Source organism: Chiroxiphia lanceolata, chromosome 26 (assembly GCF_009829145.1).
Source record: "Chiroxiphia lanceolata isolate bChiLan1 chromosome 26, bChiLan1.pri, whole genome shotgun sequence".
Lineage (NCBI taxonomy): Eukaryota > Metazoa > Chordata > Aves > Passeriformes > Pipridae > Chiroxiphia > Chiroxiphia lanceolata.
The window spans coordinates 1,416,739-1,442,987 of NC_045662.1; the positions used below are offsets into that span (position 1 = coordinate 1,416,739).

At 50.0% G+C, this 26,249-nt stretch overlaps 1 protein-coding gene across 5 annotated transcripts in view; it reads left to right on the plus strand.

Annotated features, from left to right (window-relative positions):
- MYO1D (myosin ID) overlaps positions 1–26,249 on the plus strand; it is a 148,587-nt gene that overhangs the window by 40,295 nt on the left and 82,043 nt on the right. For 4 of the 5 annotated variants that reach the window (XM_032711465.1, XM_032711467.1, XM_032711468.1 and 1 more), the window contains exons 9-16: positions 534–679; positions 765–879; positions 1,518–1,688; positions 5,857–5,927; positions 7,430–7,504; positions 8,932–9,064; positions 16,811–16,977; positions 22,120–22,327. In XM_032711465.1, the coding sequence (XP_032567356.1) occupies positions 534–679; positions 765–879; positions 1,518–1,688; positions 5,857–5,927; positions 7,430–7,504; positions 8,932–9,064; positions 16,811–16,977; positions 22,120–22,327 (1,086 nt within the window). Of the gene's footprint in view, positions 1–533; positions 680–764; positions 880–1,517; positions 1,689–5,856; positions 5,928–7,429; positions 7,505–8,931; positions 9,065–16,810; positions 16,978–22,119; positions 22,328–25,513; positions 25,768–26,249 lie in introns of those variants that run through there. The other variant, XM_032711469.1, reaches the window with a different exon arrangement.

Here is a 26,249-nt window from a genome sequence, read left to right on the forward strand (position 1 = left end):
GATAGGGGAAGAAGAGGTGAAGTTATGAAGATCCTTGATTACTAACTTGACCCCTTTTCCTGATATAATATGTTTGCCCAGCTGCACAGCACATTTTGAACATGTAGACTTTGAAGACTCTGCCTACAGAACATTTTCTGTCTGAAAGGGGAACTGGAATATTTTCCTGCCGTTGTGTTCAGTCGTTAGGTTTCTATAACTGACCTTTCACTTGGCTCTTCTTCACTATTGTTAAATAATTCTCAGGAATGGAAGTTATTAGGCAGCTGAAAAGCCAACTGGGATCAAATTAGAGAACTGCTGTACCCAGTGACCTCACTGGGATTTCAACTCTGTATGAATGAGTTTAGGAAGAAAGACAAGAACTATTTTCCTGGAATATTTTCCTCAGCGAGTGGCTGCTCGGTGTTAGCAGGTTGTTATCCATAGCTCTGATGGAGGCAGGGCAGAGTGAGCTGTGAGGCCCCATGGGTTGAATTTGCTGGGCAGGGTTGGGGCAGGAGCAGCAGGGCCTCAGGGTGTGTGTCCTGCAGGCCATCTACGAGCGCCTCTTCTGCTGGATGGTGACACACATCAACGACGTGATCGAGGTGAAGAACTACGACACCACAGTGCATGGGAAGAACACGGTCATTGGAGTCCTGGACATCTATGGCTTCGAGATATTCGACAACAACAGGTGAGCCCCGTTGTCAGAGCCCAGTGCTGAGCCTCCTCCTTCCCCACGACACTCATCACCTTTTTTCTTTGTTCTGTTATTGCAGCTTCGAGCAGTTTTGCATCAATTACTGCAATGAAAAGCTGCAGCAGCTCTTCATTCAGCTGGTCCTGAAGCAGGAGCAGGAGGAATACCAGCGAGAGGGAATTCCCTGGAAGCATGTGAGTGCCCTGGCAGGGCAGGGAGGGGTCGGGCCGAGGTCAGAGGACCAGCACAAGTCCCAGCTCTGAGGCTGCTCCACGTGCACGTCCCTGCTGCAGTCGATGGGACATCTGTGTCCCTGCCAGCTGTCCTGGCAGACGTGCTGTCACACCAGGCTGGGGCAGGAGCCAACCAGTCACCTCAAAGATGGGAGAATAAGGGACTCCAGGTCTGAGAGAAAACCTGCTGTGGCATCTCTGTGATGCCACACACATCACTGTGTGTTTCTGTTCTGAGTGCTTCTGTGTTTGGTCTAGTTATTGATATTAACATGTAAAAATCTTGACTTTTCCTGTTTAAATTCCCTTCAGGATGTCAAGGACAGGATGTGCAGTGTCACTGTGGTGACTGCACACAGCTGAATTCTAAAAAGCATTTTAAAGTGCATTCTGTAGCAGAGGTTTGTATCTGAGGGGTTTGAAAAATGATTTTCTCTGCTATAACGTGGTAAAGAGTAGCCTGTTTGATTTGGAATTAGAGATCTGCAGACTCAGAGCTGATTGCTTCTCCTGTGCACGGTGGGCCTCATCCTCACTGTCAGCACTGTGCCTTTTCTCCAGCCAAAGTCCCAAATTCCCCTGTTCTTTGTTTCCTCCAGATCGATTACTTCAACAACCAGGTCATCGTGGACCTGGTGGAGCAGCAGCACAAAGGGATCATTGCCATCCTGGACGACGCCTGCATGAACGTGGGGAGGGTCACGGACGAGATGTTCCTGGAGGCTCTCAACAACAAGCTGGGGAAGCACGCCCACTTCTCCAGCAGGAAGGTACCCTCCCCTGCACCCTCAGACCTTCCCTTCACCTTCCCCAGGCTTTGCTGGAATAAGGAGGGAGGATTCTGAGCGTGGCTGGGCTGAAATCATCCCGACTGAGTGTGAGATGAGCTGCCCGGAGCAGCCGCAGTGCCCAGCCCCGGCTCGGCAGAGGGAGCTCCAGCACGTCCAATGGCACATCCCTTTTATTCCGGGATAAAAGGAGCCTGAGCTCGTGCCTTGACACATCATGATGTCATCTGTAACCAATCGATGCTCCGCTCCAGCCCACGTGCTGCTCTGCCCAGGCTGCTCTAACGCACAGTGACAGTGAAATTATCCACACTCCTGCTCTGGCACAGGAGTGCTGGGGGTCCTTCCCCTCATCATTGGCTGCAGAACGTGCTCATCTCCCCCTGTACCTCACAGCACCCAGGCCCCCCCTTGCCTGGCTTTGTCTGGCCTACAATGGGCGAATTAAAAGGCTTCATTTATTCCTCACTTGGCAGCAGATTGCAAAAATGGTCACCAGCCTGATTAATTTGAGAATCTTTCACACTGAGTAATCAAATAAGGGCCTTTAATTTATTGATGTCTCTCCGCTCAGGAGCGTTGTCTGAAATGCTTTGTGAGTGCTGGTTCCCCCCTCCCCTCCCACCCCGACACAACATTTATGTAGGTCAGAAATAGCAAATTAGCCTGGTTGTGTAAGATATGTGCTAAAGGCTGCCTGGGGGGAGCCAGGGTAAACAATGCATCTGGCTGGGAATGAAAACAAACCAAAGCACCGTTTCCTCCCAGATGTGGCTCTCCTGAGGTGCCCTGTGGCACTTGAGGACACCTCACCTGCCACGTGCACCCGAGCTGAGGGAGGGGGATCAGGGATCCTGATTCCAGTGTTGACCCAGATCCAGCAGTGACACGGCACGTTCGGGGAAAACTCACCTGGAAAACAAGTGAAGCCCAGTCTGGGTTCCTGTTTGAGTGCAAACTGCTTCCTTTAATGCTTAGGAATAGTGAGACCCGTCCAGGGGGGATGGAGTCTGGGATCCTCTGCAGGGGGTTGGGGTGGAAGTGGTCCAGTTTCTGGAGCCTCTGGTCAGTAGATGTGGAGAAAGGAGCTGGAACTGGGTTCCTGTCCTGTCCTTGGTCTCAGGGGAAGGGGTTCCACCATGGAGGGAGCAGATGGTCCTTCAGGGGCTGGAATTTCATAAAGTGTCTGGGAGGCTGTAAAACGAAACATTAAAAATCAGCTCTTAGCTCGAGTCCTTCCCTTCAGGAGTCCCTTCCCAGCAAGGAGACATTAAAGGACAGGGTGCAGCTGCAGCGTTGCTCAGCAGGAGGTGGCGTTGTCAGGAACTGTCTGCACAGACTGAGGGGGAAACAAGGAATCCTGCTATAAATAATGCTTATGGAGGGGATGATGGATCTGCCTGGCTTGCTAATTTCTGGCTAAATCAATAGAACCTTGAAAACATTGACCCACAAACCTCTCAGCATAATTATTACTTTTCCTCCCCCTCACATCTCTACAGTCGTCCTTTACCAGCACCTCAGATCTCTTCCCACCCAGAACTGCTGGAGGAAGCCTGAGCTTTCCAAACCAGCCTCTTCCAGCGTGGATTACAACAAAGGGCTGGATTTTGTGTCAGGATTTGCCTTGACAGGGGCAGTGGGTCCATCCACACACCATGAAGTTCCCTGTGGGTGGAGGCTGTTCCTAAACACATCCTGTGCTGATGTGTTGGGAGCAGCTCCCACCCTCAGCCCCAGTTCATGCCCCACTGCTCCCCTGGCTCCATGTGGATGAGCTCTGAGGGGCTGCTGTGTCCTAAATAGTCCCTGTCCTAGTTTGAGCCCCGCCTGGCTGATCCCAGCTGCCTCCTTGGTTGTCCTGGTGAAGGCCAAACAAACCCAGGGAATACTGGGGAACACTTCCACTGTGGGCATTTGGGGCAAAATGTTGTGTTCCTGGAGCAGGGGTTGTCCTTCTCAGAGCTGTCTGACTCTGGATGTGCAGCCTGCTCTGATGGCACTTCCCAACATCACTGTTTGCTTTCCCAGCCTCTTCCAATTCTGATTCTTTTCTGTTGGAGTTACACTCTGGAAGGATCAGGTGCAGTGAGTGTCCATGAATGCCCAGATCTTCAAAGTGTGGAGAACATCAATCTCAACCAGCTGGTTATGAAGGGAAGAGTCTCAGTCAGAATGTCAGTCCATGGTGGTCCAGCTGATGTTGTGTCTTCCAAGTCAGTGGGCAGGAGGGTCTTGGAAGTAGGAGAGAGATCAACATGAGACAAATGTGTAATGATAAGGTGATAGACACTCCCACTCTCCAGTGATCTGCAGCCCAGGAAGCTCCTGAATCACTGCTGGTATCCTTAATAGATCGGGGTTTTGGTTTTTTTTAATTGTCAAAGGATTCCACAGCTTAGATACACAGGTGGAGTGCTCCTTCCTTCCTGTTGTCCTCTCTCCTCCCTTTTCCCTTTTAGGTTCCATCTCTCACCTCCTAGTTTTTAAATGGCAAACCATGGTTCACATCATCTCCATGTGATTTGCCATTGTCTCTGGGCATTTTTAAATGGCAAACCGTGGTTCACATCGTCTCCACATGATTTGCCATTGTCTCTGGGCATTTCTTTCTTAACAGTTATGTGTGGGGACCCTTGCTCTTGTCTTTCAGAGCCCTTAAATTCCAGGAGCTGTCAGAGAGGAGCCTCCTGGAAAGGCTCACAGAAAGCCAAGCAGATGATCCCCAGTGTTCAGAGACTTTCTGGTCTTCTTTTTTTATGCTAATTTCATCAGATTTGCTCAGTAGACACAAAGTTTGGACAGAATCACTTTTTAGAAAAATGAAAACCAAAACAACAAAATCACTGATCCATGTTGCAGCACCTCCCAGTCTCTCCAGAGCTGGATGAGTTTTAGGAGGAGCTCGTGCTGCCAACTGTGTCCTGTCTGGTAGCACAGGCTCGTTTCCTTTGGCATCGGCTTTATACCTCTTTTACTGACTTGTTGCTTTGAGCTGTGTGTTTGGGTGGCAGAAAAAGGCTTTCCACCCTCCCCAGCCCCGTGCTGGGAACGCAGCTGCAGACAGAAAAATGACTTTGTTTTCCTGGTATTGCCTCGTTTCTTCATTTTCTCTCTTCTGCTGCACCTTGGTCATCCATCAGCCCTGCAGCTCCCGCTGCTCTCCCTGCTCCTGCTGGGCTGGGCTTCCCACACCTCTGGAGCCTCCTGGGCACCTTGGAGCCCACACTACTTGGGTTCCTCCTTTGGGTTGATTTTGTGTAAAATATATTCTGTGTTGCTTTTTTCATCCATTCTGTTAGTTTGAGCCAATCTGTCTTCTCCTCTTGGACACGGGTGAATTTTTGGAGGGTATCATCCTGCTCCCAGTCACCTCTCCTGCCCTGCACTTCAACCATGCTGAATTCCTCCTTTATTTTCCCAAGACTCTGGGGGGATTGCAGATATTGTTCCCAGTCCTCAGTGTTGTTAAATGGTGCCCGTGCTACCTGCAAAGACTTGAGTCATCTCCTGCCCCTTTTGCCTGTAACAAAAACGCTCATTTTTTAACTCATTCTCCTTTTTTAATTAAGCTGAACCTGATGGATTTTTTTGGCTTCTGCTATTCCTGAAGGGATGAATTTATTACAGCCACTGCTGCTGAGCAGCTGCCACTGGACATCCCTTCCAGAAGGGATGGGATGGGAATTTGAGCTGGAGTGGTGGATCTGTTTGAGGGGTGTCAGAATGACCAGGAGTGCTCTGGGACAGAACAAGCCCTGCTGTTGTAGCTGTCACATTTTAATTGGCTCATTTCTTTGCTGAGCAGTGACACAGCAATGGGAGAAATATAAAGGAAGACTTAAAAAAGAGTCACAAATGAACTCGTGGGTGCAATGTTTCTCTACAGGCACAAGTGTTCTTTCTGCATAATGGTGTTTCTGAGAAAATATCAATTTTTTTAATAAAACCACAGGCTCTTGCAGCTTGGTTTTGTACAAATTTATGTTCTTGTGGTATGAAAAAACACATCAATATTTAACTGGATTTCACATCTGCACGTACATATATGAAGTGGAATAATTAGAGTTCCATGGGGGCTGTAAATCCGGGGCTGATGCTTTCCTGTCAATCCAGGGGTGATATTTTAATGTCTGTGGATTTATTTCAGCTTTGTGCCACGGACAAAACGCTGGAGTTCGACAGGGACTTCCGGATCAAACACTACGCTGGGGATGTGATGTGAGTCTGTGTCACAAATAAAAAGTGGCACCTTCTATTTTTGTCCTTTCCCCAGCTCTGGAGTGGTACAATATTCTGATTTACTGCTGCTGCTGGTGCGAGCCAGAACTCTGTCACCCACAATTACAGTGTGCAGCACTTGCTTATCAATTAAATCTCCTGCTCTCCAGAGTGGGGGTTTGTGCTTGGAATGAGACAAAAGGAGGGTGAGGGGAGGGGGTGAGGGGAGAGCTGTGCTCCAGGGAGAAAAGGAGGGAAAAAAAGGCAGCAGTGTTTATGCAGGGAAGCTACACTGAGCTAATAAAATCTGGTTTAGACATCTGTTTAGAGTGATTATGTAACTCTGGTTTAAATTCTCAATCAGTCTGAGCTCAGAGCACGGGAGGGTTTAACCTGCAGGAGGGTTGGCAAGTCAGGGATGTGTGCAGGAGGTGGGAGCAGTGGGAAGGAGGAGTAAGTGCAAGTGAAAGGTGCACATGTTCCCTGGGAAAGCTGTTGTCTGGAATATCACTGGAGTTGTCTAATGCTGTGGGATTTGTGTAATTTCCTGTGACAGCAGAATCTAAAGGGAGTCACTGAGGAAATAACTCAGGATTTCTTTTACCTTGGGATTAAATTTACCTTCAATTTAGAAGGCTAACCAGTGTGTTCGTGTTGGAGATTTGAGGGTGGGGAGGCCCTGGCACAGGGTGCCCAGAGAAGCTGGTGCTGCCCCTGGATCCCTGGAAGTGTCCAAGGCCAGGTTGGACGGGGTTTGGAGCAACCTGGGCTGGAGGAAGGTGTCCCTGCCCATGGCAGGGGTGGCACTGGATGGGCTTTAAGATCCCTTCCAACCCAAACCATTCCATGATTTTATGGTTTGAGGGTGACTCCATGCAGGGATTTACATGCTGTGGGGCTCTGGATCCCAGAGCTGCAGTTTGGTTCCCAGGTGGGATCTGGAGTTTGGGAAGGAACTGAATGGGAGTCGCTGAATGGGGAGACTTTGGACCTCTTCCCTGAGGACAGAGCACTTGAATCTTGGAGAAGAGATAAAACCCTGAAGCAGTGATGTTCTAGAAACATCCAGTGATGTTTCTGTTGGAATAAAAGTAGGAAGGAGTCCAAAATGTGTGTGTGTGTGTCTTGATTTCCAGGAGGGTTCCCCAGGCACTGGTTATAGGCTGATTTTGGGCCTCTCCTACCAGAGAATCTTCCCTGACACCAAGCAAGGGGCAGATTGGACATACTGAAACCAGACCTTCATTTCCCTAGGATTTAGCTCAAACACTCAGTTTGGAGGCAGAAATCCTGAGTGTAACTCTTGAATTTGGGCCACCTACAACCTTCCCAAGCCCTGGGAGGTGTCTCAGCCTTTCTCTGCACAGCTCAAACACCTTTCTGAACCAGGGATCTGCAGTGTCTGTAGGAGTCCAGGGATGCTGATTCCACCCAGAAAACAGCAGTTCACAGAAGGACTTTACTGCTTTGCAATTAACTCTGTTTTCCTTTTTTTTTTTTAGCTACTCAGTCACTGGATTTATTGACAAAAACAAGGACACTTTATTTCAAGACTTCAAGCGCCTCATGTACAACAGGTAGGAGCATTAATGAGGTGAATTTTAAGCTGATTTGTCAGAATCCTGTTTTGTGGAGTGGATGGGAGCAGAAATTGAGCTTTCCACTGGTTCTGTCTCTGTGTGAATAAACACATTGCTTGGGGATCTGAGCGTTGTTCGTCCACTGTGACCTGGGGGCTCTTACTTGGATTTTTCGGATTAAAATCCCTGTACATGTTGGTTTTGTTCTGATACAGCCTTTAATTGAACTAAATGTAAAGTGTTGGTTTGAAACCAACTGATTGTGCAACCAAGATAGTGCAGAGATTCCTTGTGCTGCCTGATTTGTCATTAACCAGGTTGTTGCAGATGTACCATCACTGCTCTGGCCTTAATCAGTGCTAAAGATACTGAGCAGCTTTGGTCAACAACAGATATCCTTGACCTCAGCTAAAACACCCTTTTTGGAAAGAAATGACAGGGTAAACTGGGCAAATAGATTTGAATCCTTTTGTATGTGCAGTGACACGAGAATGTAAACCATGAAGTCACGAGTTGGGCAAGGCAAAGTTGCCTTTGAGAAGCAAATTGGAAACCCATCAGAATATGTGTGTGAGTGCCCAGAGAGCTGCTTTCCTTCACAGCTGGCATTAAACCTGGTCTGGCTTTGGTAACTGTGGCCCTTCTGCAGCTTTCAGAGGTGACAGGGGCACGGACACCCTGTTTTACCTGGGCAGTGTTAACTTGGTTCCCTGTCCTGTGGTGTTGGCTCACTGTGCTCCCCTGAACAGCCCCACTGTTCCTGTTTTCAAGACTTCCCATCGACCAAAAACCTTGCAAAATATTTGCTGTACGGAGGTTTTGTTATATTTAGCCTGTTTTCTGTGAGGTCTCTGGAAAAGCCCGTTCCCAAACAGCCCTTGCAGCACATTAAAGCTGTGACAGATTGGCCATTGCATTGCTGGAGCTGTACTCTGTTCCTGTCTGTTCCCCAGCTCTCACCATCCATCAGGGCCACTTTACCTCACCCTCAACCCTTCAAAAATATAGGCTAAAGTGTATAAATTGCTTTATGTATCCAGAGTGGTGCAGAAATACAGCTTGAAATCAGGTCACAGGTTCCCAGGGAGGATGTTGCGGGTCTTACTCTCTTCTGTTTTGATTAAATTCTTTATATGTTGTGTCTGTAAATCAGACCCTGCCTTTGATGGATCACCCCAGAGGGATTGTCACTGTCCCAGCCCTGCACATCCTGATCTGAAGAGACGAATGTGCTGCTTGTTTTTCCAGAATATTCAGTTATAAGCTTGAACTTGCTCTTAGAAGCAGGAGATGATGTGCCCAAGAATGTCACTCTGATGCTTTGTGAGCTGAAAGCAGCAGTGGAGCTGGGCAGGAACGAGCTCCTGAATTTTGAATGGAGTGGAAGTGCTGTTAGAGTGGGAATTAAAGAGACTCTCTTGTAGCTCCAACCCTGTGCTGAAGATGATGTGGCCTGAAGGGAAGCTGAGCATCACTGAGGTCACCAAGAGACCTCTGACAGCTGCTACTCTGTTCAAGAACTCCATGATTGCACTGGTGGACAACCTGGCACTGAAGGTAAAGATTCCTGCTTCCAAATTGACTCCCAGCTTCTGAGGAGCTGGGTGTAGCTTCTCCCTGGAGACACTCCCCCCTTCCCATCACTGCCATCCCTCAGGGAGTGAGCTGAGCAAAGGCAGAGGAGCTTTGGATGTGCCAGTGGGCAGCTGGGAAGGTCTCATGGGAGGGTCACCTGGAATTCTGTTTCCTCTGGGACCAGTGGAGCTTTCACTCATAGAAAGCCAGTCTGTCTTAGGTGATAGTTATTATATCAAATGAACAATCATCTTTAGCAAAGCTCTTGGCAGAGGGCCCAGAGGAGGTTGTTCATGGTGCAGAGATTCTCTCTGGCTTCCAAATCCGAGGGATTTCCATGAAAATACAGCCAGGCCTGTGTGAGTTCCTTCTTCCCTCCTCTTTGCTGTGGCAGAGGGTGAGGAGGGAAACCTTTTATTTCACTAAATAATTCAGTTCTGTAGTGGAAGGCATGGCTTGGGCAAAGCACCACGTGGTGTGGAGGAAGGTGGGTGAGGGAATGATGTGGGAAGGGGCTGTTTGAGGGGGGGGATCCCTCCTGTGAGCAGAGATCACCTCCTGAGGGGGTTCAGTGCACACAGAAACCCTGGGGTGTTGTTGGGGAGGGCTGTGAGCAGGGGAGACAGCAGGGAGGCTCTGCAGGTGTCCATGGAAAAGCTTCATTTCCTTGTTTGTTGGAATAATTATTCCAGGCCACCTGGAAGCTGTAAAAATAGAATAGTCAAGGGAATGGCCTGTGGTGGTTTGAACAATCCTTGCAGCTTCCAGCAGGGCACAAGGGGTTTGAGTGGCACCTTTTCCATCCTGAGTCAGTGGGCACCAGCATTCCTCCCTGGAATTGGCTGGGCTGTGTGGAGTGAGTTCCTCTCAGGCCATTTATCATCAGTGTCTCTCAAATGCCAGCCTTTTCCAAGGCATAACCTGGAGCTGTTTCCAAACCAGATTCCCAAGGAGGTTCCTGTGTGTGTCTCAGTGTGGTCCTTTCCCATTCTTTACCTTCCCTAAACCTTCACTGAGAAACTTGTATTGAAGATGTTGGGGTTTTCCTCCTTTTCTGTTGGATTGCATTGGGGAAAATTGTCTTGGAGTGTTGTATTTCCCATGGATCCCATAAAGGGAAGGCTCTCATGTAACAGATGTGTCTGCCAGGACTTGACAAGGGCTCTGCCAGGCAGGGAGGAGCCAAGGGCTGCCAGGGTGGTGCAGGGCTTTATGGCCAACCTTGAGTGTGCTGGAGGGCTGGAACAGTGGGAGTGACACTCACACCTTGGGGTCTGCACTTGGAAAGTTCTCCTGCACAACAGCTTGTGCAGGTACTTCATGTGCAAAGTGAAGGAACCTGGATTTAGCCATTTTCCATGGAGATCCTGGCTGTTCTACACCTTGAAAAACCCCAAACATTTCACAGGATTACAGAATTGTTAAGGTTGAAAAGGGGCTTTGAGATCATCAAGTCCAACCCTCAACCAGCACCACCACTGTTCATCCCTAAACCATGTCCTCAAGTGCCACATCCACGGCTTTTTTGAACACTTCCAGGGATGAGGAGTCCACCACTGCCCTGGGCAGCTGTGCCAGGGATGGACAACCCTTTCCATGAGGAGATTTTCCCAATATCCGACTGAAACCTCCTCTGGCACAGCTGGAGGCCGTTCCCTCTCCTCCTGTCCCTTGTTCCCTGGGAGCAGAGCCCGACCCCCCCCCCAGCTCCCCCCTCCTGTCAGGAGCTGTAGGAAATATTGGTGAGACCCCTCCTGCAGCCAGGCTTGTGTACTTTAATTTTGGGGAGGTTGGTAGGTCAGGCTGCTGAACACAACCATTGTGTGCTGCAAACAGTGACTCAGAGAGCAGAGGTGAGTGAGTGCTCCTGGGTGGCTGCCCTGCCCCAGGGGCTCTCTGAGGTGACTTTTGGGGCAGTTCATGATATGTGCATGTCATTAGCAAGCCAATAACTGGATGTTCAGGCCTTGATTTTGAGATACTGGCTGTGCACAAATCACTGGGTGCTCTGCCCCTGGGTCCTTGCCAGTTTGGATCCTTTTCTCTGCCCTTCCCTCTGCTGGGGCTGCTGAAGCCACTCTGTTCTGGGGGCACCACCACTGCAGTTCAGGTGCTCTAATCCTTCCTTGGGCCCTGTTACTCATTTTTTTTCCATGCTGAACTTGGGGCTGGAGTTGCACTCTGTGGGGATCAACAGTGACAGCATCTGTGTGTCTGTGGTTCAGACCCTGCAGGACGTTTTTGGGAAGCCTGTGGTCATAGCTGATGGAAACAGCTCTGAAAATAGGCTTGCACAAGCTGTGTGAGCTGCTGTGGTTTAGGGGTGGCAGAGGAATAAGGTTCCATTGGGAGAGGTAAAATCAGTTCATGTTTTGCTCAGCTGTTTCTCCAAGAAAACCAAGAAGAAAGGCTTGAGTTTTGCTGCAGTTGGAGCTAATGATTTATTCACATTATCTGAGTGTACCCAGTGCCTTTTGGGCACAAACCTCTGACAGACAGAAGAAAACACCCCTGTTTTGGTTGGTTTTTGGATGGAAAGCCCAGCTGGCTCCAGGAATGGCCACGTTCCCTTTCTCAAGCACGTGCTTGACTGCCTGTGCTGTTCTCTGGAGGGTTTGCTCTCCCTGAGATGGATTATTTTGGGTGGCTTTTTTGTAAATCCTGGCACAGGAGGTGCTGTGGCTGCCCCAGCTGGGAATGAGGAGCTTCTCTGGGAGCTCTCTGGACATGCAGCTCTTCCTTTGTTCTTTTCTTTTTTCCCCCCCCTCCTCTGTAACTCCTTTTGTTTGACTCTTCCTTCCATCCCTCCCCTCTCCTATCCAGGCTGACAGGTTTCATCTCTGGTAAGTTATAATGTCACCAGCTGTGACTGATGGGACAAATCCAGCACAAATTTGTCAGTCCTGTGTCCCATCCCCTCTCATCTAAGAGCTATAAACTGTTGAACAGAAGCCTCCCAAGGAGGAGTTTGTTCAGTGTGCAATGGCTTGAAACTGGTTTGTTTTCTTTTGAACACCTAAAAATCTAAAAATCACTCAGTTTGATTGAAAAATAAAATGAGTTGCAATTAGGCATTTAAAGAGCTTTCAGAGCAGGGTCTTTGTGTCTCTGCATTTCAGTTCTTCCCTTTAGAAACTGCAGTTCTCTGACAGGAAGAATGGGAGCTGCATAATTATCCCCCCCGAAGAGCTGGGGCTGGGGGGATTGGAAGCCTGGAATAATCTACTTTAGAATTTACCCTTGAAGCTGTCGTTGCTGAGAGGCTTTAATTGCACTGTAATTGCACTGATAGATGATCTCCTGTCTGTGCAGGCACTTCCCAATCCTGCTTTCCAAAGGGTTTCAACCTTTTATAGCAAAAACAGACACATTTGGTCCCCTTTGTGCTGGACCTGAAGTCAGAGATTTGAGGGGTTTTGCATTTTTGAATGTGGAATATTTGTGATATCAACCTCAAAAAGTGATTTATGTTCCTCTTGCCATCAGATGCAGCACAGGGCAGGTCTGGCATGGCCTGGCACCACCTGGTGTTGGTGACCCTGCTCCTGACACCGAGAGAGGTTTGTCCCTGATGGTGATGAAGGGATGGAGAAGTGGCCCAAGGTGAACATCAGCAGGAGGGGATGGGGAGAAGTAGAACTGGGCACAGCCCCAAGGCTGCCAGAGCTCCAGGAGGGTTTGGACAATGCTCTGAGGGACAGGGGGGGATTGTTGAGGTGTCTCTGCAGGGCCAGGGGTTAGACTGGATGATCCTTGAGGATCCCTTTCAACTCCACATATTCCATGACTCTGTGGTTCTTTAAGTGCTGACCATTCACCTTCACGGTTCCCAAGTTCAGGTGTCATTCAGAGCTCTCTGTGTATCCTGCATTTTCCCTGAACAGCTCATTTCCAGTCCCATGGGAGCCTGGTCCCAGCAAAGAGTGGGAGAACAAACAGAACAGGGATGGGATGTGTTGGGAGGGATGCTGCCTCCAGCTCCCTGGCAGGAGGGGAACCAGGGGCGGTAACAGGAGAAAGGACAAGAGGAAACGGCCTCAAGTTGTGCCAGGGAAGGTTTAGGTTGGATATCAAGGTTGGATATCAGGAAAACGTTTTTCACTGAAAGGGTTTCCAGCCCTGGCACAGCTGCCCAGGGCAGTGGTGGGGTCACCATCCCTGGAAGTGTTCAGAAAACCTGTGGATATGGGTCAGTGGTGAAAACGGTGGTGGTGCTGAGCTGATGGCTGGACTCGATGGTCTTAAAGGTCTTTTCCAATTGGAATGATTCCATGACTCTGTGAATTACTGTGGCAGAAGGAAGTGCTCCGTGCTGGTGACTTTGTAGGAGACCTCACCCAGAGCAGAGCTGCCTGGTGTGTCATGGAATCATTTGGGTTGGAAGGAACCCTAAAGCTCATCTCAGAATCACACAACATTCTGAGTTAGAAAGGACCCACAAGGAGCATCCAGTCCAACCCCTGGCCCTGCACAGCAGCAATCCCCCCCTGTCCCTCAGAGCATTGTCCAAACCCTCCTGGAGCTCTGACACTGCCCTGGGGAGCCTGGTCAGTGCCAAGCACCTCATTCCACCCCTGCCGTGGGCAGGGACACCCTCCACCAGACCAGGCTGCTCCCAGCCCTGTCCAGCCTGGCCTTGGAGTGTCCTGGGGAAGCTGCATCCCTGGTGTTCCTTTCCTGAGCCCTCCACTCCCTGAGGAAGCGCTGAGTGAGGAGGGCACTGCCCTGGCAGGGGCTCAGCTGTTTTTGAGAGCTGGGCACTGTTTCCCTGCATCCAGCTCTGCCTCAGTCCCCTGGGAAGGAGAGGAGCCAAACAAGGCTGTGAGGGAGCTGTGCCTGCCACACTTTGTGGGAGCGATGGAGTCACCGGGAGAGGGGAGGTGACGTAAGGACGGATGTTGCCCACACATCCTGCTGCTTATTCCACATTCCTCGTACCTATCCCTGCTCCTGAGCTGCTTCCTGGAGGGTGGGCAGCTCCAGCATGCTGCCAGCTCTTTGTGGGTGCTTAGCTCAGATTTTCTTCACTCTCCTCGTTGCTTTATATTCCCATCCCAAGGACAACCCTCCAGGAGAAATCCCAGCCTGGTGCTGCTGATGGCATCCTTGAGAAAGCAGGAAACACTCCAGCCCAAAACCTTCCCCAGTGGCTTATATCAGCCTTTAGGATATGCTTTTCCAAGGCCTCCACGTCTTGGCCTGTTCACTGCTCACACTCATCAGTGAGTGGAGGATCCTTGGGTGTCTCCACAGTGCTGCCAGCTCCAGGTTGTGTCAGGGTTAGCCAGGAGAGTCAAGGATGGTCCTGTTTCTTCAGTATTCCTGCAGGGAAACAGCAATTCTGGGCCTTTCCTGTTATCCTGAGATTAGGTGGGTGACCTCAAATCATAGAGAAATCATAGACAGAAGGGCTGAAGGGGACCTGGCAGTGCCCCCAGTTCACCTCGTGTTTGGGGACACCTCTGCCTGTATGTTCCCTTCAGATGCTTGTTCAGGCTGTTCTCCCTAGTGATGGAGAATCCCTCCTTTCCTCAGGCTCTGCTCCCACTCCTTGTTTTCCTGATGCCTAATTTGAGTTTTTATACCATGGTTAAAGCCACAGTTCTTCTGTGTCCTAAAGCTGAATGTTCACATTTCCTCATATTTACCCTTTAAATGTATAAAATCTACAGCAGGATGGTTCTGTGGCTCCTTGGTCCTTCTAGACTAAACCTGTATTTCCTCTGAGTCACATTTGCTGGATTTTTTGATCTTTCTTGTTCTTGCCTGCACTGACTCACTGTTCCCACTTGAACTGCAGTGCCCTGTGTGAGGTGTTCAGAGAATTAGAAATCTATTGGTTTTTTTGTCTTGCAGTTTTCCCGTTCTTGTGCCCTTTCCTAGAAAAACATGAACTTGCCTCGTGTCAGCTTGAACTCCTGCATGTCTTTTTAGCACCAGTGTAAATCAGTTTTTCATTATTTATTAATCAACTATTTCTGCTGAATGTGGAACTTTGCATTTGTTCTCACTGAATTAACCCCTCTCTCCTCCCCCGACCACTTCTCCTCTTTGTTACCATTGTGGGGTCTTGAGGCCGTCCAGGAGTGCTGGAACACAACAGACCCCTCTGGAGAACCCTTGGGGTTCCCTTTTGAGGTCCCTCTAGTTCCTCAGAGCAGTTCACAGCCCCCCAGCTTCATCTGGTCCAGGGCAAGGTTGCTGAAATGTCATTCCTGGTTTATCAGTCGTGGTTATCAAAGGGGACATCTAATGTTCAGCTGTCACCCAGGCTGTGTGTCTCCCTTTATCAAGGTGTCAGATTGCTGCAAACTGCTTTTTGGAATGCTGCAGTTCGTGTGTATCTGTGGCATGTCCTCTGAAGGTCTCTGCCCACACTGGGACCTCCTGAGCTCGCTGGGATCCTCTGAGTTCTCTCCTTGGCTGGTGCTGAGGTTTGGTGGGCAGTGAGCTCTGCCAGCCTGCAGGAAGTGCCACTCCCTTTGCAAGGGCTACTTGAAAAGTAACACCTATCAATGTGAGAAGAATACAATTTTGCCTTGAAAAGCTCTGGTGGGCCTTATATGGAGCTGTGCCAGGGCAGGGTCAGGTTGGATCTCAGGGAAAGGTCCTTCCCCCAGAGGGTGGTTGGCACTGCCCAGGCTCCCCAGGGCAGTGGGCACGGCCCCAAGGCTGCCAGAGCTCCAGGAGGGTTTGGACAACGCTCTGAAGGACAGGGTGGGATTGTTGGAGTGTCTGTGCAGGGCCAGGGGTTGGACCCCTCCCAGCTCAGGGTGCTCTGTGGTTCCATGATGATGGGTTGCTTTTCCACACCCCACCAAGGTTGGAAGTGGGATAGCAAGGGCTGACAAGAGAAAGAAAGGAATGAACTCCAAAACCCAGTGGGATGGAAGTGCCTAAGGGTAAAGGCCTCGTAGCTACCCCTCACACTGGTGCTGGTTACAGACCACGTTGACCTAACTGAAAGCTGCCTTTAATCAAATAAAAATGATAGGAAACATCAAAACACTCTGACAGGCCTGATGTCACTGTGAAAGCTGTGATCCTGTGGGATACACCAGAGCATCCAGGATCAACCCAGGCAGGGGCAGGACCCCTGGACTGTGTGGGGTGGAGTAAAGCCACCCGTCCCTGTCCCACCTTCTCTGCCCCCTGCACACCCAGGGTGGTGCAGAGAGAGGAACTCACGTGCTGCTGGGTTGTGTTTGTCCTGGGGAAGGTCCTGTGGGCTGGAGGCAACTGGAGGTTGGAGTTCAGTCATTCCCATCCTTCAGGCCTGTTGGAACAGGGTTTGGACTTTGTTCAGCACAGCTAAAACTGAGATTAGCTGTGTGTGCACAGACCCTTCTGTGTGTGCACAGCCCTTTCTGTGTGTGCACAGCCCTTTCTCCTGGGTGAGCCTGGCTGTGATCAGCCCACAGGAGCCCTCCTACATCAAGTCCCCCCAGCTCTGTGACGAGGAGCGTTGTGGGCACCGGCTGAACTCCCTGGGCCTGCTGGAGAACGTGGGTCCTGTAACAGGTCCCTGCAGGGTGTGAAGGGGAGGAATGTGTCACTGTCACCTCTGTTTTAACCCTCTGATCCCTGCTGGGCAGCCAAACCCTGTCCAGCGTTCCGGGGTGCGCTCCCAGCTCCGTGTTCTCCCAGTGTGTGCACAGACCCTGCTGTGTGTGCACAGACCCTTCTCCTGGGTGACCCTGGCTGTGCTCTGTTGCTCTGTCCCCCCAGGAGCCCTACTACGTGCGCTGCATTAAGCCCAACGACAAGAAGTCCCCCCAGGTGTTCGACGAGGAGCGCTGCAGGCACCAGGTGGAGTACCTGGGGCTGCTGGAGAACGTGCGCGTGCGCCGGGCGGGCTTCGCCTACCGCCAGACCTACGAGAAGTTCCTGCACAGGTAAAGAGCTGCTGGCAGGGGGATGGATCAGCTCCTTGCAGGGCATCTCCACCCTTGGAGTGAGATGTAAAAAATGTTCAGGTTTTGTTTGTTTCTTCGTTGTTTTGTTTGCTTCAAACGTTGGGAACGTTTCGAGTAAGTATTTTAACGCGCGTTTTGCAAAGTTGTCTTACCCTGATCCACGTCTCCCCCCTCCAAAACTCCCCATAAAACACACCCACTTTCATCTTCCTCAACACCATACTCTTCCACTTCACAACCCTCCTTATTCTATTCCCTGTCACTGGAGCCTTAGAAAGCAAAATACCCAACTTGTAAACCACTCGAATAGTTCATGGAAAACGTTGGTCTTGTAGAGCAGAGTTTGAAGGCTACTCCCTTCCTAGAGTTTACCATTCAGAAAAAAAGGAAATAAACCTTTAGCCCCAACTCCCAAAGCTGGTATGTTCAATTACACCACTTTTTGACACTTCCCTATCCTTAAACACCCCCCCCCAAACATTTCATGTGTTTGGATGCACTTCTTTGCATTAAACCATCTGCCCCTGTTCACATCTCCCTCGTGCAGGAATTTTCATACAACCTGAATGTGTAAATCTATGTAAAGGAGTGGGATTTGGCTCTCCCCTGGAGGGAAGTCAAGTCCTCTGGGACTCCTGATCTGTGGGTGTGTTTGGTGTAAATCAGCTGTTGGGTCTCACAGGGTCCCCGTTGCCCTGGTTTTGTGCCAGGGTGTGTGTCCTGCTCAAACCCAGCTCCTTGTCTGCTAAAATCCATTTGCTGTGTTACCCCACAGCAGGAATATGTAATGAGGTTCTTCCCCAGAGCATAATCCTAAAACCTGAGCTAATTAACCTGTGTTTCCTCCCTGAACGTTGATTTTTGCAGAGAGGGACAGACAGACGTGGTGTGTCTGGGGAAGGTCCACAGTGTCGTTGTGTGGGAGGAAACCCCTGGACTTCAAAACTGGATGTCTGAGAAAGGGATGGTATCATGACCCCATTAAACATGTTTTTGATACTTTTTGGCCCCTTAATTCCCACCAGACCTGTGGCAAATGACATGTTTTAGGCTGAAATTTATCTTAAGGCTTCAGTAATTTAACAGTGGCCCTGCGAGTTCTTCCTCCTCGGGTGGAACAGGGAATGGAGGTTCAGTTCTGTTACTGAATCAGGAGGAAAGGGCCAAGGGGGTAGAAAAAGAATTGGACTGTCTGAGCAGGTGAGAAGTCATGAGTTAGAAACAAAGTGCTGGTGAAAGACCTTTTGCTGTTCAGAGTGAAGGTTTGCCTGGATAGATCCTGATCCCCCACAGTGGCATGAAAGGCTCCAGCTTCCTAAACCCAGCCTGCAGTGCTGGGGATCAGCTTCCCTGAACATCCTGCAGTGCTCAGAGTGTGCTTTCACCTCACATGTGGAATTCATTACAATTTCCTCCTAAGATCTGTGTAATCACTATTAATGTAAACAGCTGCTTTGCTTTTAATGAATGTTTGATGAGCTCCCTGTAAGCTGCAGCCCAGAAGTGTTTGCAGCCAGGAAACCAAATCAGCACATGGCAACTGCTTCAGCTTTTTTGGGCAGTTGGGACACGTGTTCTGCTCAGCCCTGGAGTGGGATTAAACCTCCAAACACCCAGGGTGGGATCAGACACTGTGTTTGTGTGTCATGGGGTTGCTCTGAGCCTGCTCTGCACTGACTTCTCTGAATTAAAAGATGAGGGAAAATATTCCTCTGGCCTCCTGGCCTGGATATTATTCTTTGTTCCTTGTCTTTGGGTGAACCATTCCCTCTTAGGGGCTGAAGGATGTGATCAGCTGCACATTCCTGAGCTGGTTTTGAGCAGGGATCACATGGGATTTCTGTTCCTTTATATTCACATTTACCAGGCTTATTGGGAGACTGGGAACGTGGAGGAGACTCCAGGCCCTTCAGCCTGGGCTCTTGCAGTGCATGTGGGGCCAGTCTTAAGACAGATCCTGAGTGATGTTGAGATGTAACTTCATCATCTGTTTGCTTCCAAGTTCAGGCCCCAAAACAGACATTTAACATTTAACTCCCTGACAGGCCCCTGAGGCTTTCAGGTGTTCTGAACCCAGAACAGATCCCTGGGTTTTGTGTTGCTGATTCCTCTTAGAGGGCAGAGAAGTTCTAGATCAGGTTATATATAGATAAGAGATAACATATATATATATAATACATATATGAGGATATGTATGCCTGGTTTTTATCTATATGTATGGACATGTGTATATAAAACATAACTTTCCTTTCTGTAGAAGAGTTTGTTGCTGTTTAGCCCTAAATCCTGTGAGGGAGTTGGTATCTCCCCTCTCCCAGTAGGAATGAAGTGAAGCACAGTCAAGGCCATTAATAAATGTCTTTTTTAACTTCCCTTGAAATGAGAAAAACTCTTTGGGCTCTGGTGAGCAAGTCAGGCTGCCCTCACCAATTTGTAGAAAGTGAGATGTAGATATTTTCAGCTGAATCAGGAGATGATGTGCCTTCACTGCATCTTCCAGTCAGGTGCCACATGTGTTGCCTTCCATGGATGGAATGGGTTCTCTTGGTTTAATATATAACTCACTATCCAAAAAAATGCTGATTGGGTTTCAGGCAGGTGGTTGGAAATGGATGCTCAGTGTGTGAGTGCCCTTGGAAACTGTGGGATGTGCAGGCAGGCCAGGGCAGGGCTGTGGTGGCAGTGAGCAGGTTTATTCTGGGTTCTACCTCACTATAATTAGCAGCCAGGCTGGGACTGTGAGTGGCTGTGGCAGCCAGGCCGTGCTGGAGCTGTGGGGAGGGAGCCCCTGGCATTGGGAGACCCGTGGGAGGGACGGGAACAGCCGGAGTGCCGGGATGTCCCAGCACCTGTGGGACACAGGAGGGGGGCCAGTGGCCTCAGGGTGTCTTTGGGTGCCATAGTGGGGTTTGTTGGAAAGGAGGAGGAGGATTTAACATTTGAGGCAGGTTTTCAGCTCTCTGACATCCCTTTCTCCTGCTCCCCTTGGCAGGACAGGCCTGGCTCGGAGCCTGGTCCATAGGCTGGTCCATGGCCTGGTCCATAGTCGTGTTCCCAGCCTGGTCCATACCCTGGTTCCCAGCCTGTTTCCCAGCCCTGGGGGTTGCACTCCCACCCTGCTTGGCTCTTTATTTTTAATTTTTCCCTAACATATTTGTCTCAAGGTGGAAGGTCTTCCCAGTGACTGAATTCTCGCAGGAACATTTTCCTGGTGGGAGCAGGGAGGGGAACCAGTGTGCAGTGTGGATGCTTTTGCCAGCCAAGTGCACGTGCACAATCTTCTGCTGTGAGTCTGAAGAGGGGTTTTATAGGGCTCCTTATTAATCAGTGAGCTCCCTGTGACCTGATGGTGTTCCCTGTTCAGTGTGCACCTCCATTTCCCCCTGTTCCACAGGATATTCCAAAGGCTGATTTGATGAATGAACGTGACACTGGGATGTATTTCCATCCAGGCTTATTTCAGCCTGTTCAGCACCTCCTGCAGTGCTCCCACCCCCAGGAAAAGGCTGATTGTGTGGCTGTTTAAGTGTGGCTGAGAGTTCTGAATGTCTGAAACATTGAAATTAATGCTTGGCTGGGCTTGGGGGCTTTTAAGTGAGAAGTGGCTGCAATCTCTCTGTGCTTGTTTTATTTAGAACATGAACGTGGCTCCTGTTGCAGGGAAAGTGTCTATTACAGTTTTTATTATGCCCATAAATCTTGTGCAGAAAATTCGTTGTTGCTTTTTTTGCAAAGGCCTGTTCACCTGATCAGCACTTTGCAGGGCTGGGAGATCTTGCAGAGGGCTGGGGCTGATCCTCATACTTTGTGTTTGATTTGTAGTTCTCCTGGTTCCATCCTGCATTTTCTGTAGTGAGAAAAGGGGTTTGGAGGGGGAGGATGGGAGGAATGACTGACCCACAGCTCCAGGGCAGGGGTGATGGTTGCACAGACTGGGGCAGTCAAGGGGCAGCTGCTGGGGGAAGAGACAGAGTCTGTCAGAACTTTGGCTCCCAAAGTGCAGAATTTTTAAATCCAGGTTTTCTGACAAAGCCACTGGTTGCAGGTGGCTTCTGATGCAGAATGTGAGCAAACCAAAGCTTTCCTTCCTCACAAAAACCCTCCAAAATTAAAATTGTATGCCGAGTGTGAATAATGGAACTGCCAGACCTGCAGGAGGCCAGTGCTGAGGTTTGTCCTGTTGCATCAGCTCAGTGCTGATGAGATGAGCTCCTCCCAGCATTCTTTTCCAGCTTCTCATAAAACCTCTTATATTAATTTTTCTTGGATTTTGAGGATCATGATTCCCCCAGAGAACATCTTGAGGCTCTTCTCTATCAGAGAGGGACCTGGCAGTTTGGATTGACAGGAAGCTGAACATGAGCCAGAGTGTGCCCAGGTGGCCAAGAAGGCCAATGGCATTCTGACCTGGATCAGGAACAGTGTGGCCAACAGGTCCAAGGAAGTGATTCTGCCCCTGGACTCAGCACTGCTGAGGCCACCCCTGGAGTGCTGTGTCCAGTTCTGGGCCCTCAGCTCAGGAAGGACATTGAGGGGCTGGAGCAGGTCCAGAGGAGAGCAACGAGGCTGGGGAAGGGACTGGAGCACAAGTGCTGTGAGGAGAGGCTGAGGGAGCTGGGGCTGTTCAACCTGGAGAAGAGGAGGCTCAGGGGAGGCCTCCTCACTCTCTGGAACTCCCTGACAGGAGGGGGGAGCCAGGGGGGGGTTGGTCTCTTTTCCCGGGCAACTCTCAGCAAGACAAGAGGGCTCGGTCTAAAGCTGTGCCAGGGGAGGTTTAGGTTGGATATCAGAAAGAATTTCTTTGCAGAGAGGGTGCTCAGCCATTGGAATGGGCTGCCCAGGGAAGTGGTGGATTCTCTGTCCCTGGAGGTTTTTAAGATGACTGGATGTGGCATCAGTGCCATGGACTGGGAGCCACAGCAGTAGTGGACCAAGGGTTGGACTTGATGATCTTGGAGGTCCCTTCCAACCCAGCTGATTCTGTGATTCTGTGATTCTGTGATTCTATGATTCTATGGTTCTATGATCCGTTTGAATCAGTTCTAAAAGCCGTTGAAGGTTGACCTCGTTGAGGACCTCAGTGACGCTTCTCCATCTGTAACTTGTCCCTTGTCTCCCCAGGTACAAGATGATCTCAGAATTCACGTGGCCAAACCACGACCTGCCCTCGGACAAGGAGGCCGTGCGGAAGCTCATCGAGTGCCACGGCTTCCAGCACGACGTGGCCTACGGCAAGACCAAGCTCTTCATCCGCACGCCCCGCACGCTGTTCACCCTGGAGGAGCTGCACGCCAAGATGCTCGTCAGGATCGTCCTCTTCCTGCAGAAGGTAAAGCTCAAAGCTCGGCTCAAGGTCATTAAAACACCTTTTTTTGCCTCTCTGGGCTCGCTCGCAGAAGGGCCGAGGCTGCACCGGTTTGGTCACTGCCTGGGGTGTTTTTAAGGCTCTCTCTGTGCCTGCACTGAGCCCTTCTTGGGAAGAGCAGATTCTGCAGCCGTTGCTGCTGCTGCTTCCACGTTGTTCTCATGAGTTTCTCTCGTGCCTGAGCTTTTCATCTTTTAAAAGATTCTGCTCTGCTGCACCTCAAGCTGTCCTTGTTCAAGGTGTAATAGCACTGCCAGTGTGCTGTCAATGAAGTGCAACAAGCACAAATAGCACTCAGTGACCTGAACTTGGAAAAAATCTGAGTTTAGAGGGATGGTAACAATCCCAGGGTCATGTGAGCTGGGCCTAGAAGAAGGCAGAGATGCACAGAGCACTTCTGTGAGGCTCTTCAATCCCAACAGGAAAAAGATTCCCAGTCTGTGTGAGGGAGTTTGTCAGTTGTGCTGGTTGTGGGGCTTTGTGGCAAAAGTAAGTGTGGAGTGATTGATTTGTGTTTGCTCAAGTATTTCTGGATTCCATTTATTTTCCCTTGTAACTCAAAACTCTCATCCCCAGCACCAGGACATGTCTCAGTGCCTCTTCATGAGGCCTTGGTGAAGTGGGATGTGCTGTGAGCTCCAGCACCCAAAACATTGTTGGTTACTGATCAAAAAACTCACTCTTTTCCTCTGTGGAAATGAGTTGCCTGGGAGCTTCGGGGACTTTTGTGGCTGAAACACAGAATCCCAGAAGGGGTTGGATGGGAAGGGACCTTAAAGATTTTTCCCTGCACCCCCAGGGTGATCAAGGCCATGAACTGTCCCACATGTAAACCCATCTCAGCCTCTGTTGTGCATCACTGTGACACATGGATTGCATGAGAGGGCCTTAGACAAGGGCCTGGAGGGACAGGACACAGGGAATGGCTTCCCACTGCCAGAGGGCAGGGTTAGAGGGGGTGTATTAGGAAGGAATTCTTGGCTGTGAGGGTGGCACAGGTTGCCCAGAGAAGCTGTGGCTGCCCCTGGATCCCTGGAAGTGTCCAAGGCCAGGTTGGACAGGGCTTGGAGCAATTTGGGCTGGTGGAAAGTGTCCCTGCCCATGGCAGAGGGTGGGACTGGATGGGCTTTAAGGTGCCTTCCAACCCAAAACCATCCTCTGGTTTTAGTACTTGCTGAAATCTGTGTCTGTATGAGAGAGATCTGTCTGGCCAAGAGCAGAGATGATGGGACTGACTGTCCCAACTACAGGGGTTGTTGATTAGTTCAAGATTTTTAGAAATGTGTTTTTTAGAATGTGTATTTTCTTTGTCGTTCTTGGAACTTCTGAACCCCTTTCTGTCCATCACAAACAGAAACTGCTGACATGTGGGTGTAAAAACTTCACAGAGCAGAGACTCCCTCTGAAGCTCTGCAGGTAACACAGGTTTGCCCAAACCCTCCAAACCTGATGCACTGACTCAGTCCTGGGGAAGTTTGAGAGCCTGAAGCAGCAGTTCCCCACTGCAAGCCCCAACAGTCCTGTGAACACCCCAATCCATGGTGTTTGCAGTGCCTTGGATGCGATTCCCTTTCTGGAAAGCCAACCAGTTTGACCAGTATGGGAGCAGAAAGTGTCAAGCCCAGGGTTGGTCTCTGTTGGTGTTTGTTGTGCTGAATGGTTTGTGTTTAGGAAGGAATTCTGTCATTTTGGGTGTGATGAGTTTTTCTGGACGTGCCAAGCTCAGGCTGTGCAGGATGTGGGCCCTGCCCGTCTCTGGGCTTTGTGGTCCAGAGTTTTCTTCCCTATTTTCAGCAGGGTCCTGCTGCTGAGTTCACCCCTTTCTTGGATACTCATCATCATCATCATCATCATCATCATCTCCCAGGTCTCTTCCCTGGAAGGAGCAGCACACTTTTCCAGAAGCCTGATCTGAGTTATTCCTTTGGGGTGACCTGGGGCTGATCTGTGGGGCCCCTCACACACCCCAGGAGGTGTTTGTGGATCATCAGCTGGGCCTCCCCCGTGCTCTCTGAGGTTTCCAGGGAGAAGTTTCCTCCCTGCAGCCACTGGGTGAGCACTGGGTGAGCACGTTGGTCTCCTTTGGTGCATCCAGGGGGTCACTGGGACACACCATGAACCCAGAGTCTCCTTTTGCTGCAGCAGAACAGGGTGAGTTAATGAACTCCTCCTTGGATAAAGCTGCAGGGGGGACACCTTGCTGCCAGGGGACCCTGGTTTTCTCATGAAACCACTGAGGGATTGAGAGGTGACCTTTTTGGAAAGGGCAAGGTGCAGTTACTGGAGGGTCATTTTAAAGGCTGTCAGTGCTGGGGAAGCTGGTGATGGCTTCAGATCCACCCAGGGAGAGGCACAGCTTTGACAGCAACTCAGCTTTGTGGCTTTCTGCAAAGATCAGGATTACACAGTCTGGGCTGGGATCTGGACTGGGCTGGACCCTGGAGGAGAGCAGGGCTAAGGATTTTTTGCCCCCAGAAGTACCAGATGAGGAATAATGGATCAACTCTCTGGCTCCACAAGGGATTTTGCTGTAGTGGTTTTGTGTGGCATCAGCTGTGCTGGGTCATATGTAGAGTGACTGTGGTGCTGTTTGGGGTTCTGTTGTTGCAACAGCAACAGTGTCAGAAGTTGAATTGCTGGTGCAGTTGTCCCGTGGCTTCTCAAACCTCCCTGCTCTGTGTCCTCCTCTCCCTGCAGTGGGCAGGGACTAACATGAGGCCTTTTCTTCTGCACAAAGGATTGGAAGTAGGACGTGGAGGCAGCTTTTTGTTACTGCTCTGTGAGAAACCTCCAGTGGGGTTCTGACTCTACCTCACAAAGGATTTGGGGGATGAGACGAGCTCCTCAAGTGGTCACAGTGCTGAGGGCTCTGAAGAAATCTGGGTGGCCAGAGCTCCTTTCCTGTAGCTCAGCCCTCTCTGCTTATCCTGAATATTCCTCAGCCAGGCTCTGGAACACAAAGGGATGCAGGGAAGCTGTTTAAGAGTCTTGGAACTTGCAACTAAAACAAGGAACACTTAACAAATCAATAAATGCTTATTAAACAACCCATCAACAGAAGAGTGTTGGGCTGATGTCTGAGGTAGGAATTAGATACTTTGTAAGGATCAAATCCATCTGGGAAATGCTTGAGTTTGTCTCCACTTTCAGGATGTCTCCTGTGTCACTGTCTGCTCTCCCCCCAGCTCTGTCTGGGATCCCTCCCGTGTTTGCTGCCGGCAGATGGGGCCGTTGGAGACTGGAAAAGGAACAGTCAACAGTCACAGATCACAAATCCCATCAGAGGAGGGCTCTGACCAGACCCTCTCTGTGCTCTGAAAGCATCAAGGAAGTCTTGTCTGTCTCTAAATTTTTGTTCTCTGCTTGCTTTCAGTTGTTCATTAAAAACTCACACAAAAATTTAATTCTTTGCACCTTTTTGTGCCCCGTGGTTTTGCCCGTGAGCACCAAAGGCTGGGGGAGGCAAACTGTGAGCACATCAAGGAGGATTTGATTTTCTTTCCAGTAATTCAGCCTTCTGTTGTGTTGGAGTTCCTCAAATTTGAGTTTAGGAAAAGGGAAGGATGGAGATGAGATGTGGTGACAGTGGGCATGTGAGTGACAGGGACTGAGGGCAGATGGAGGCTCAGCCTCCCAGCAGCTGATCCCAGCCCAGGGCCCAGCATTGTTTCCCTCTGCACAGGAATGGGGGCAAGTGAAGAATCCACATTTAGCAGCCCTGTTTCTTGGTGCCTTTAAATGATCAGGCTCATTTTTCTAATGAAACACGTTCTGTGGCTTATTCTCCCCAAAAACTCCCCAGGCTTTCCAGAAGGGGGGCAGGAATTTCCTTCAGTGAGTGACCCTTCACCCTCCAAACGGTGCTGCTTCCTCTGTGTAGTGCTGC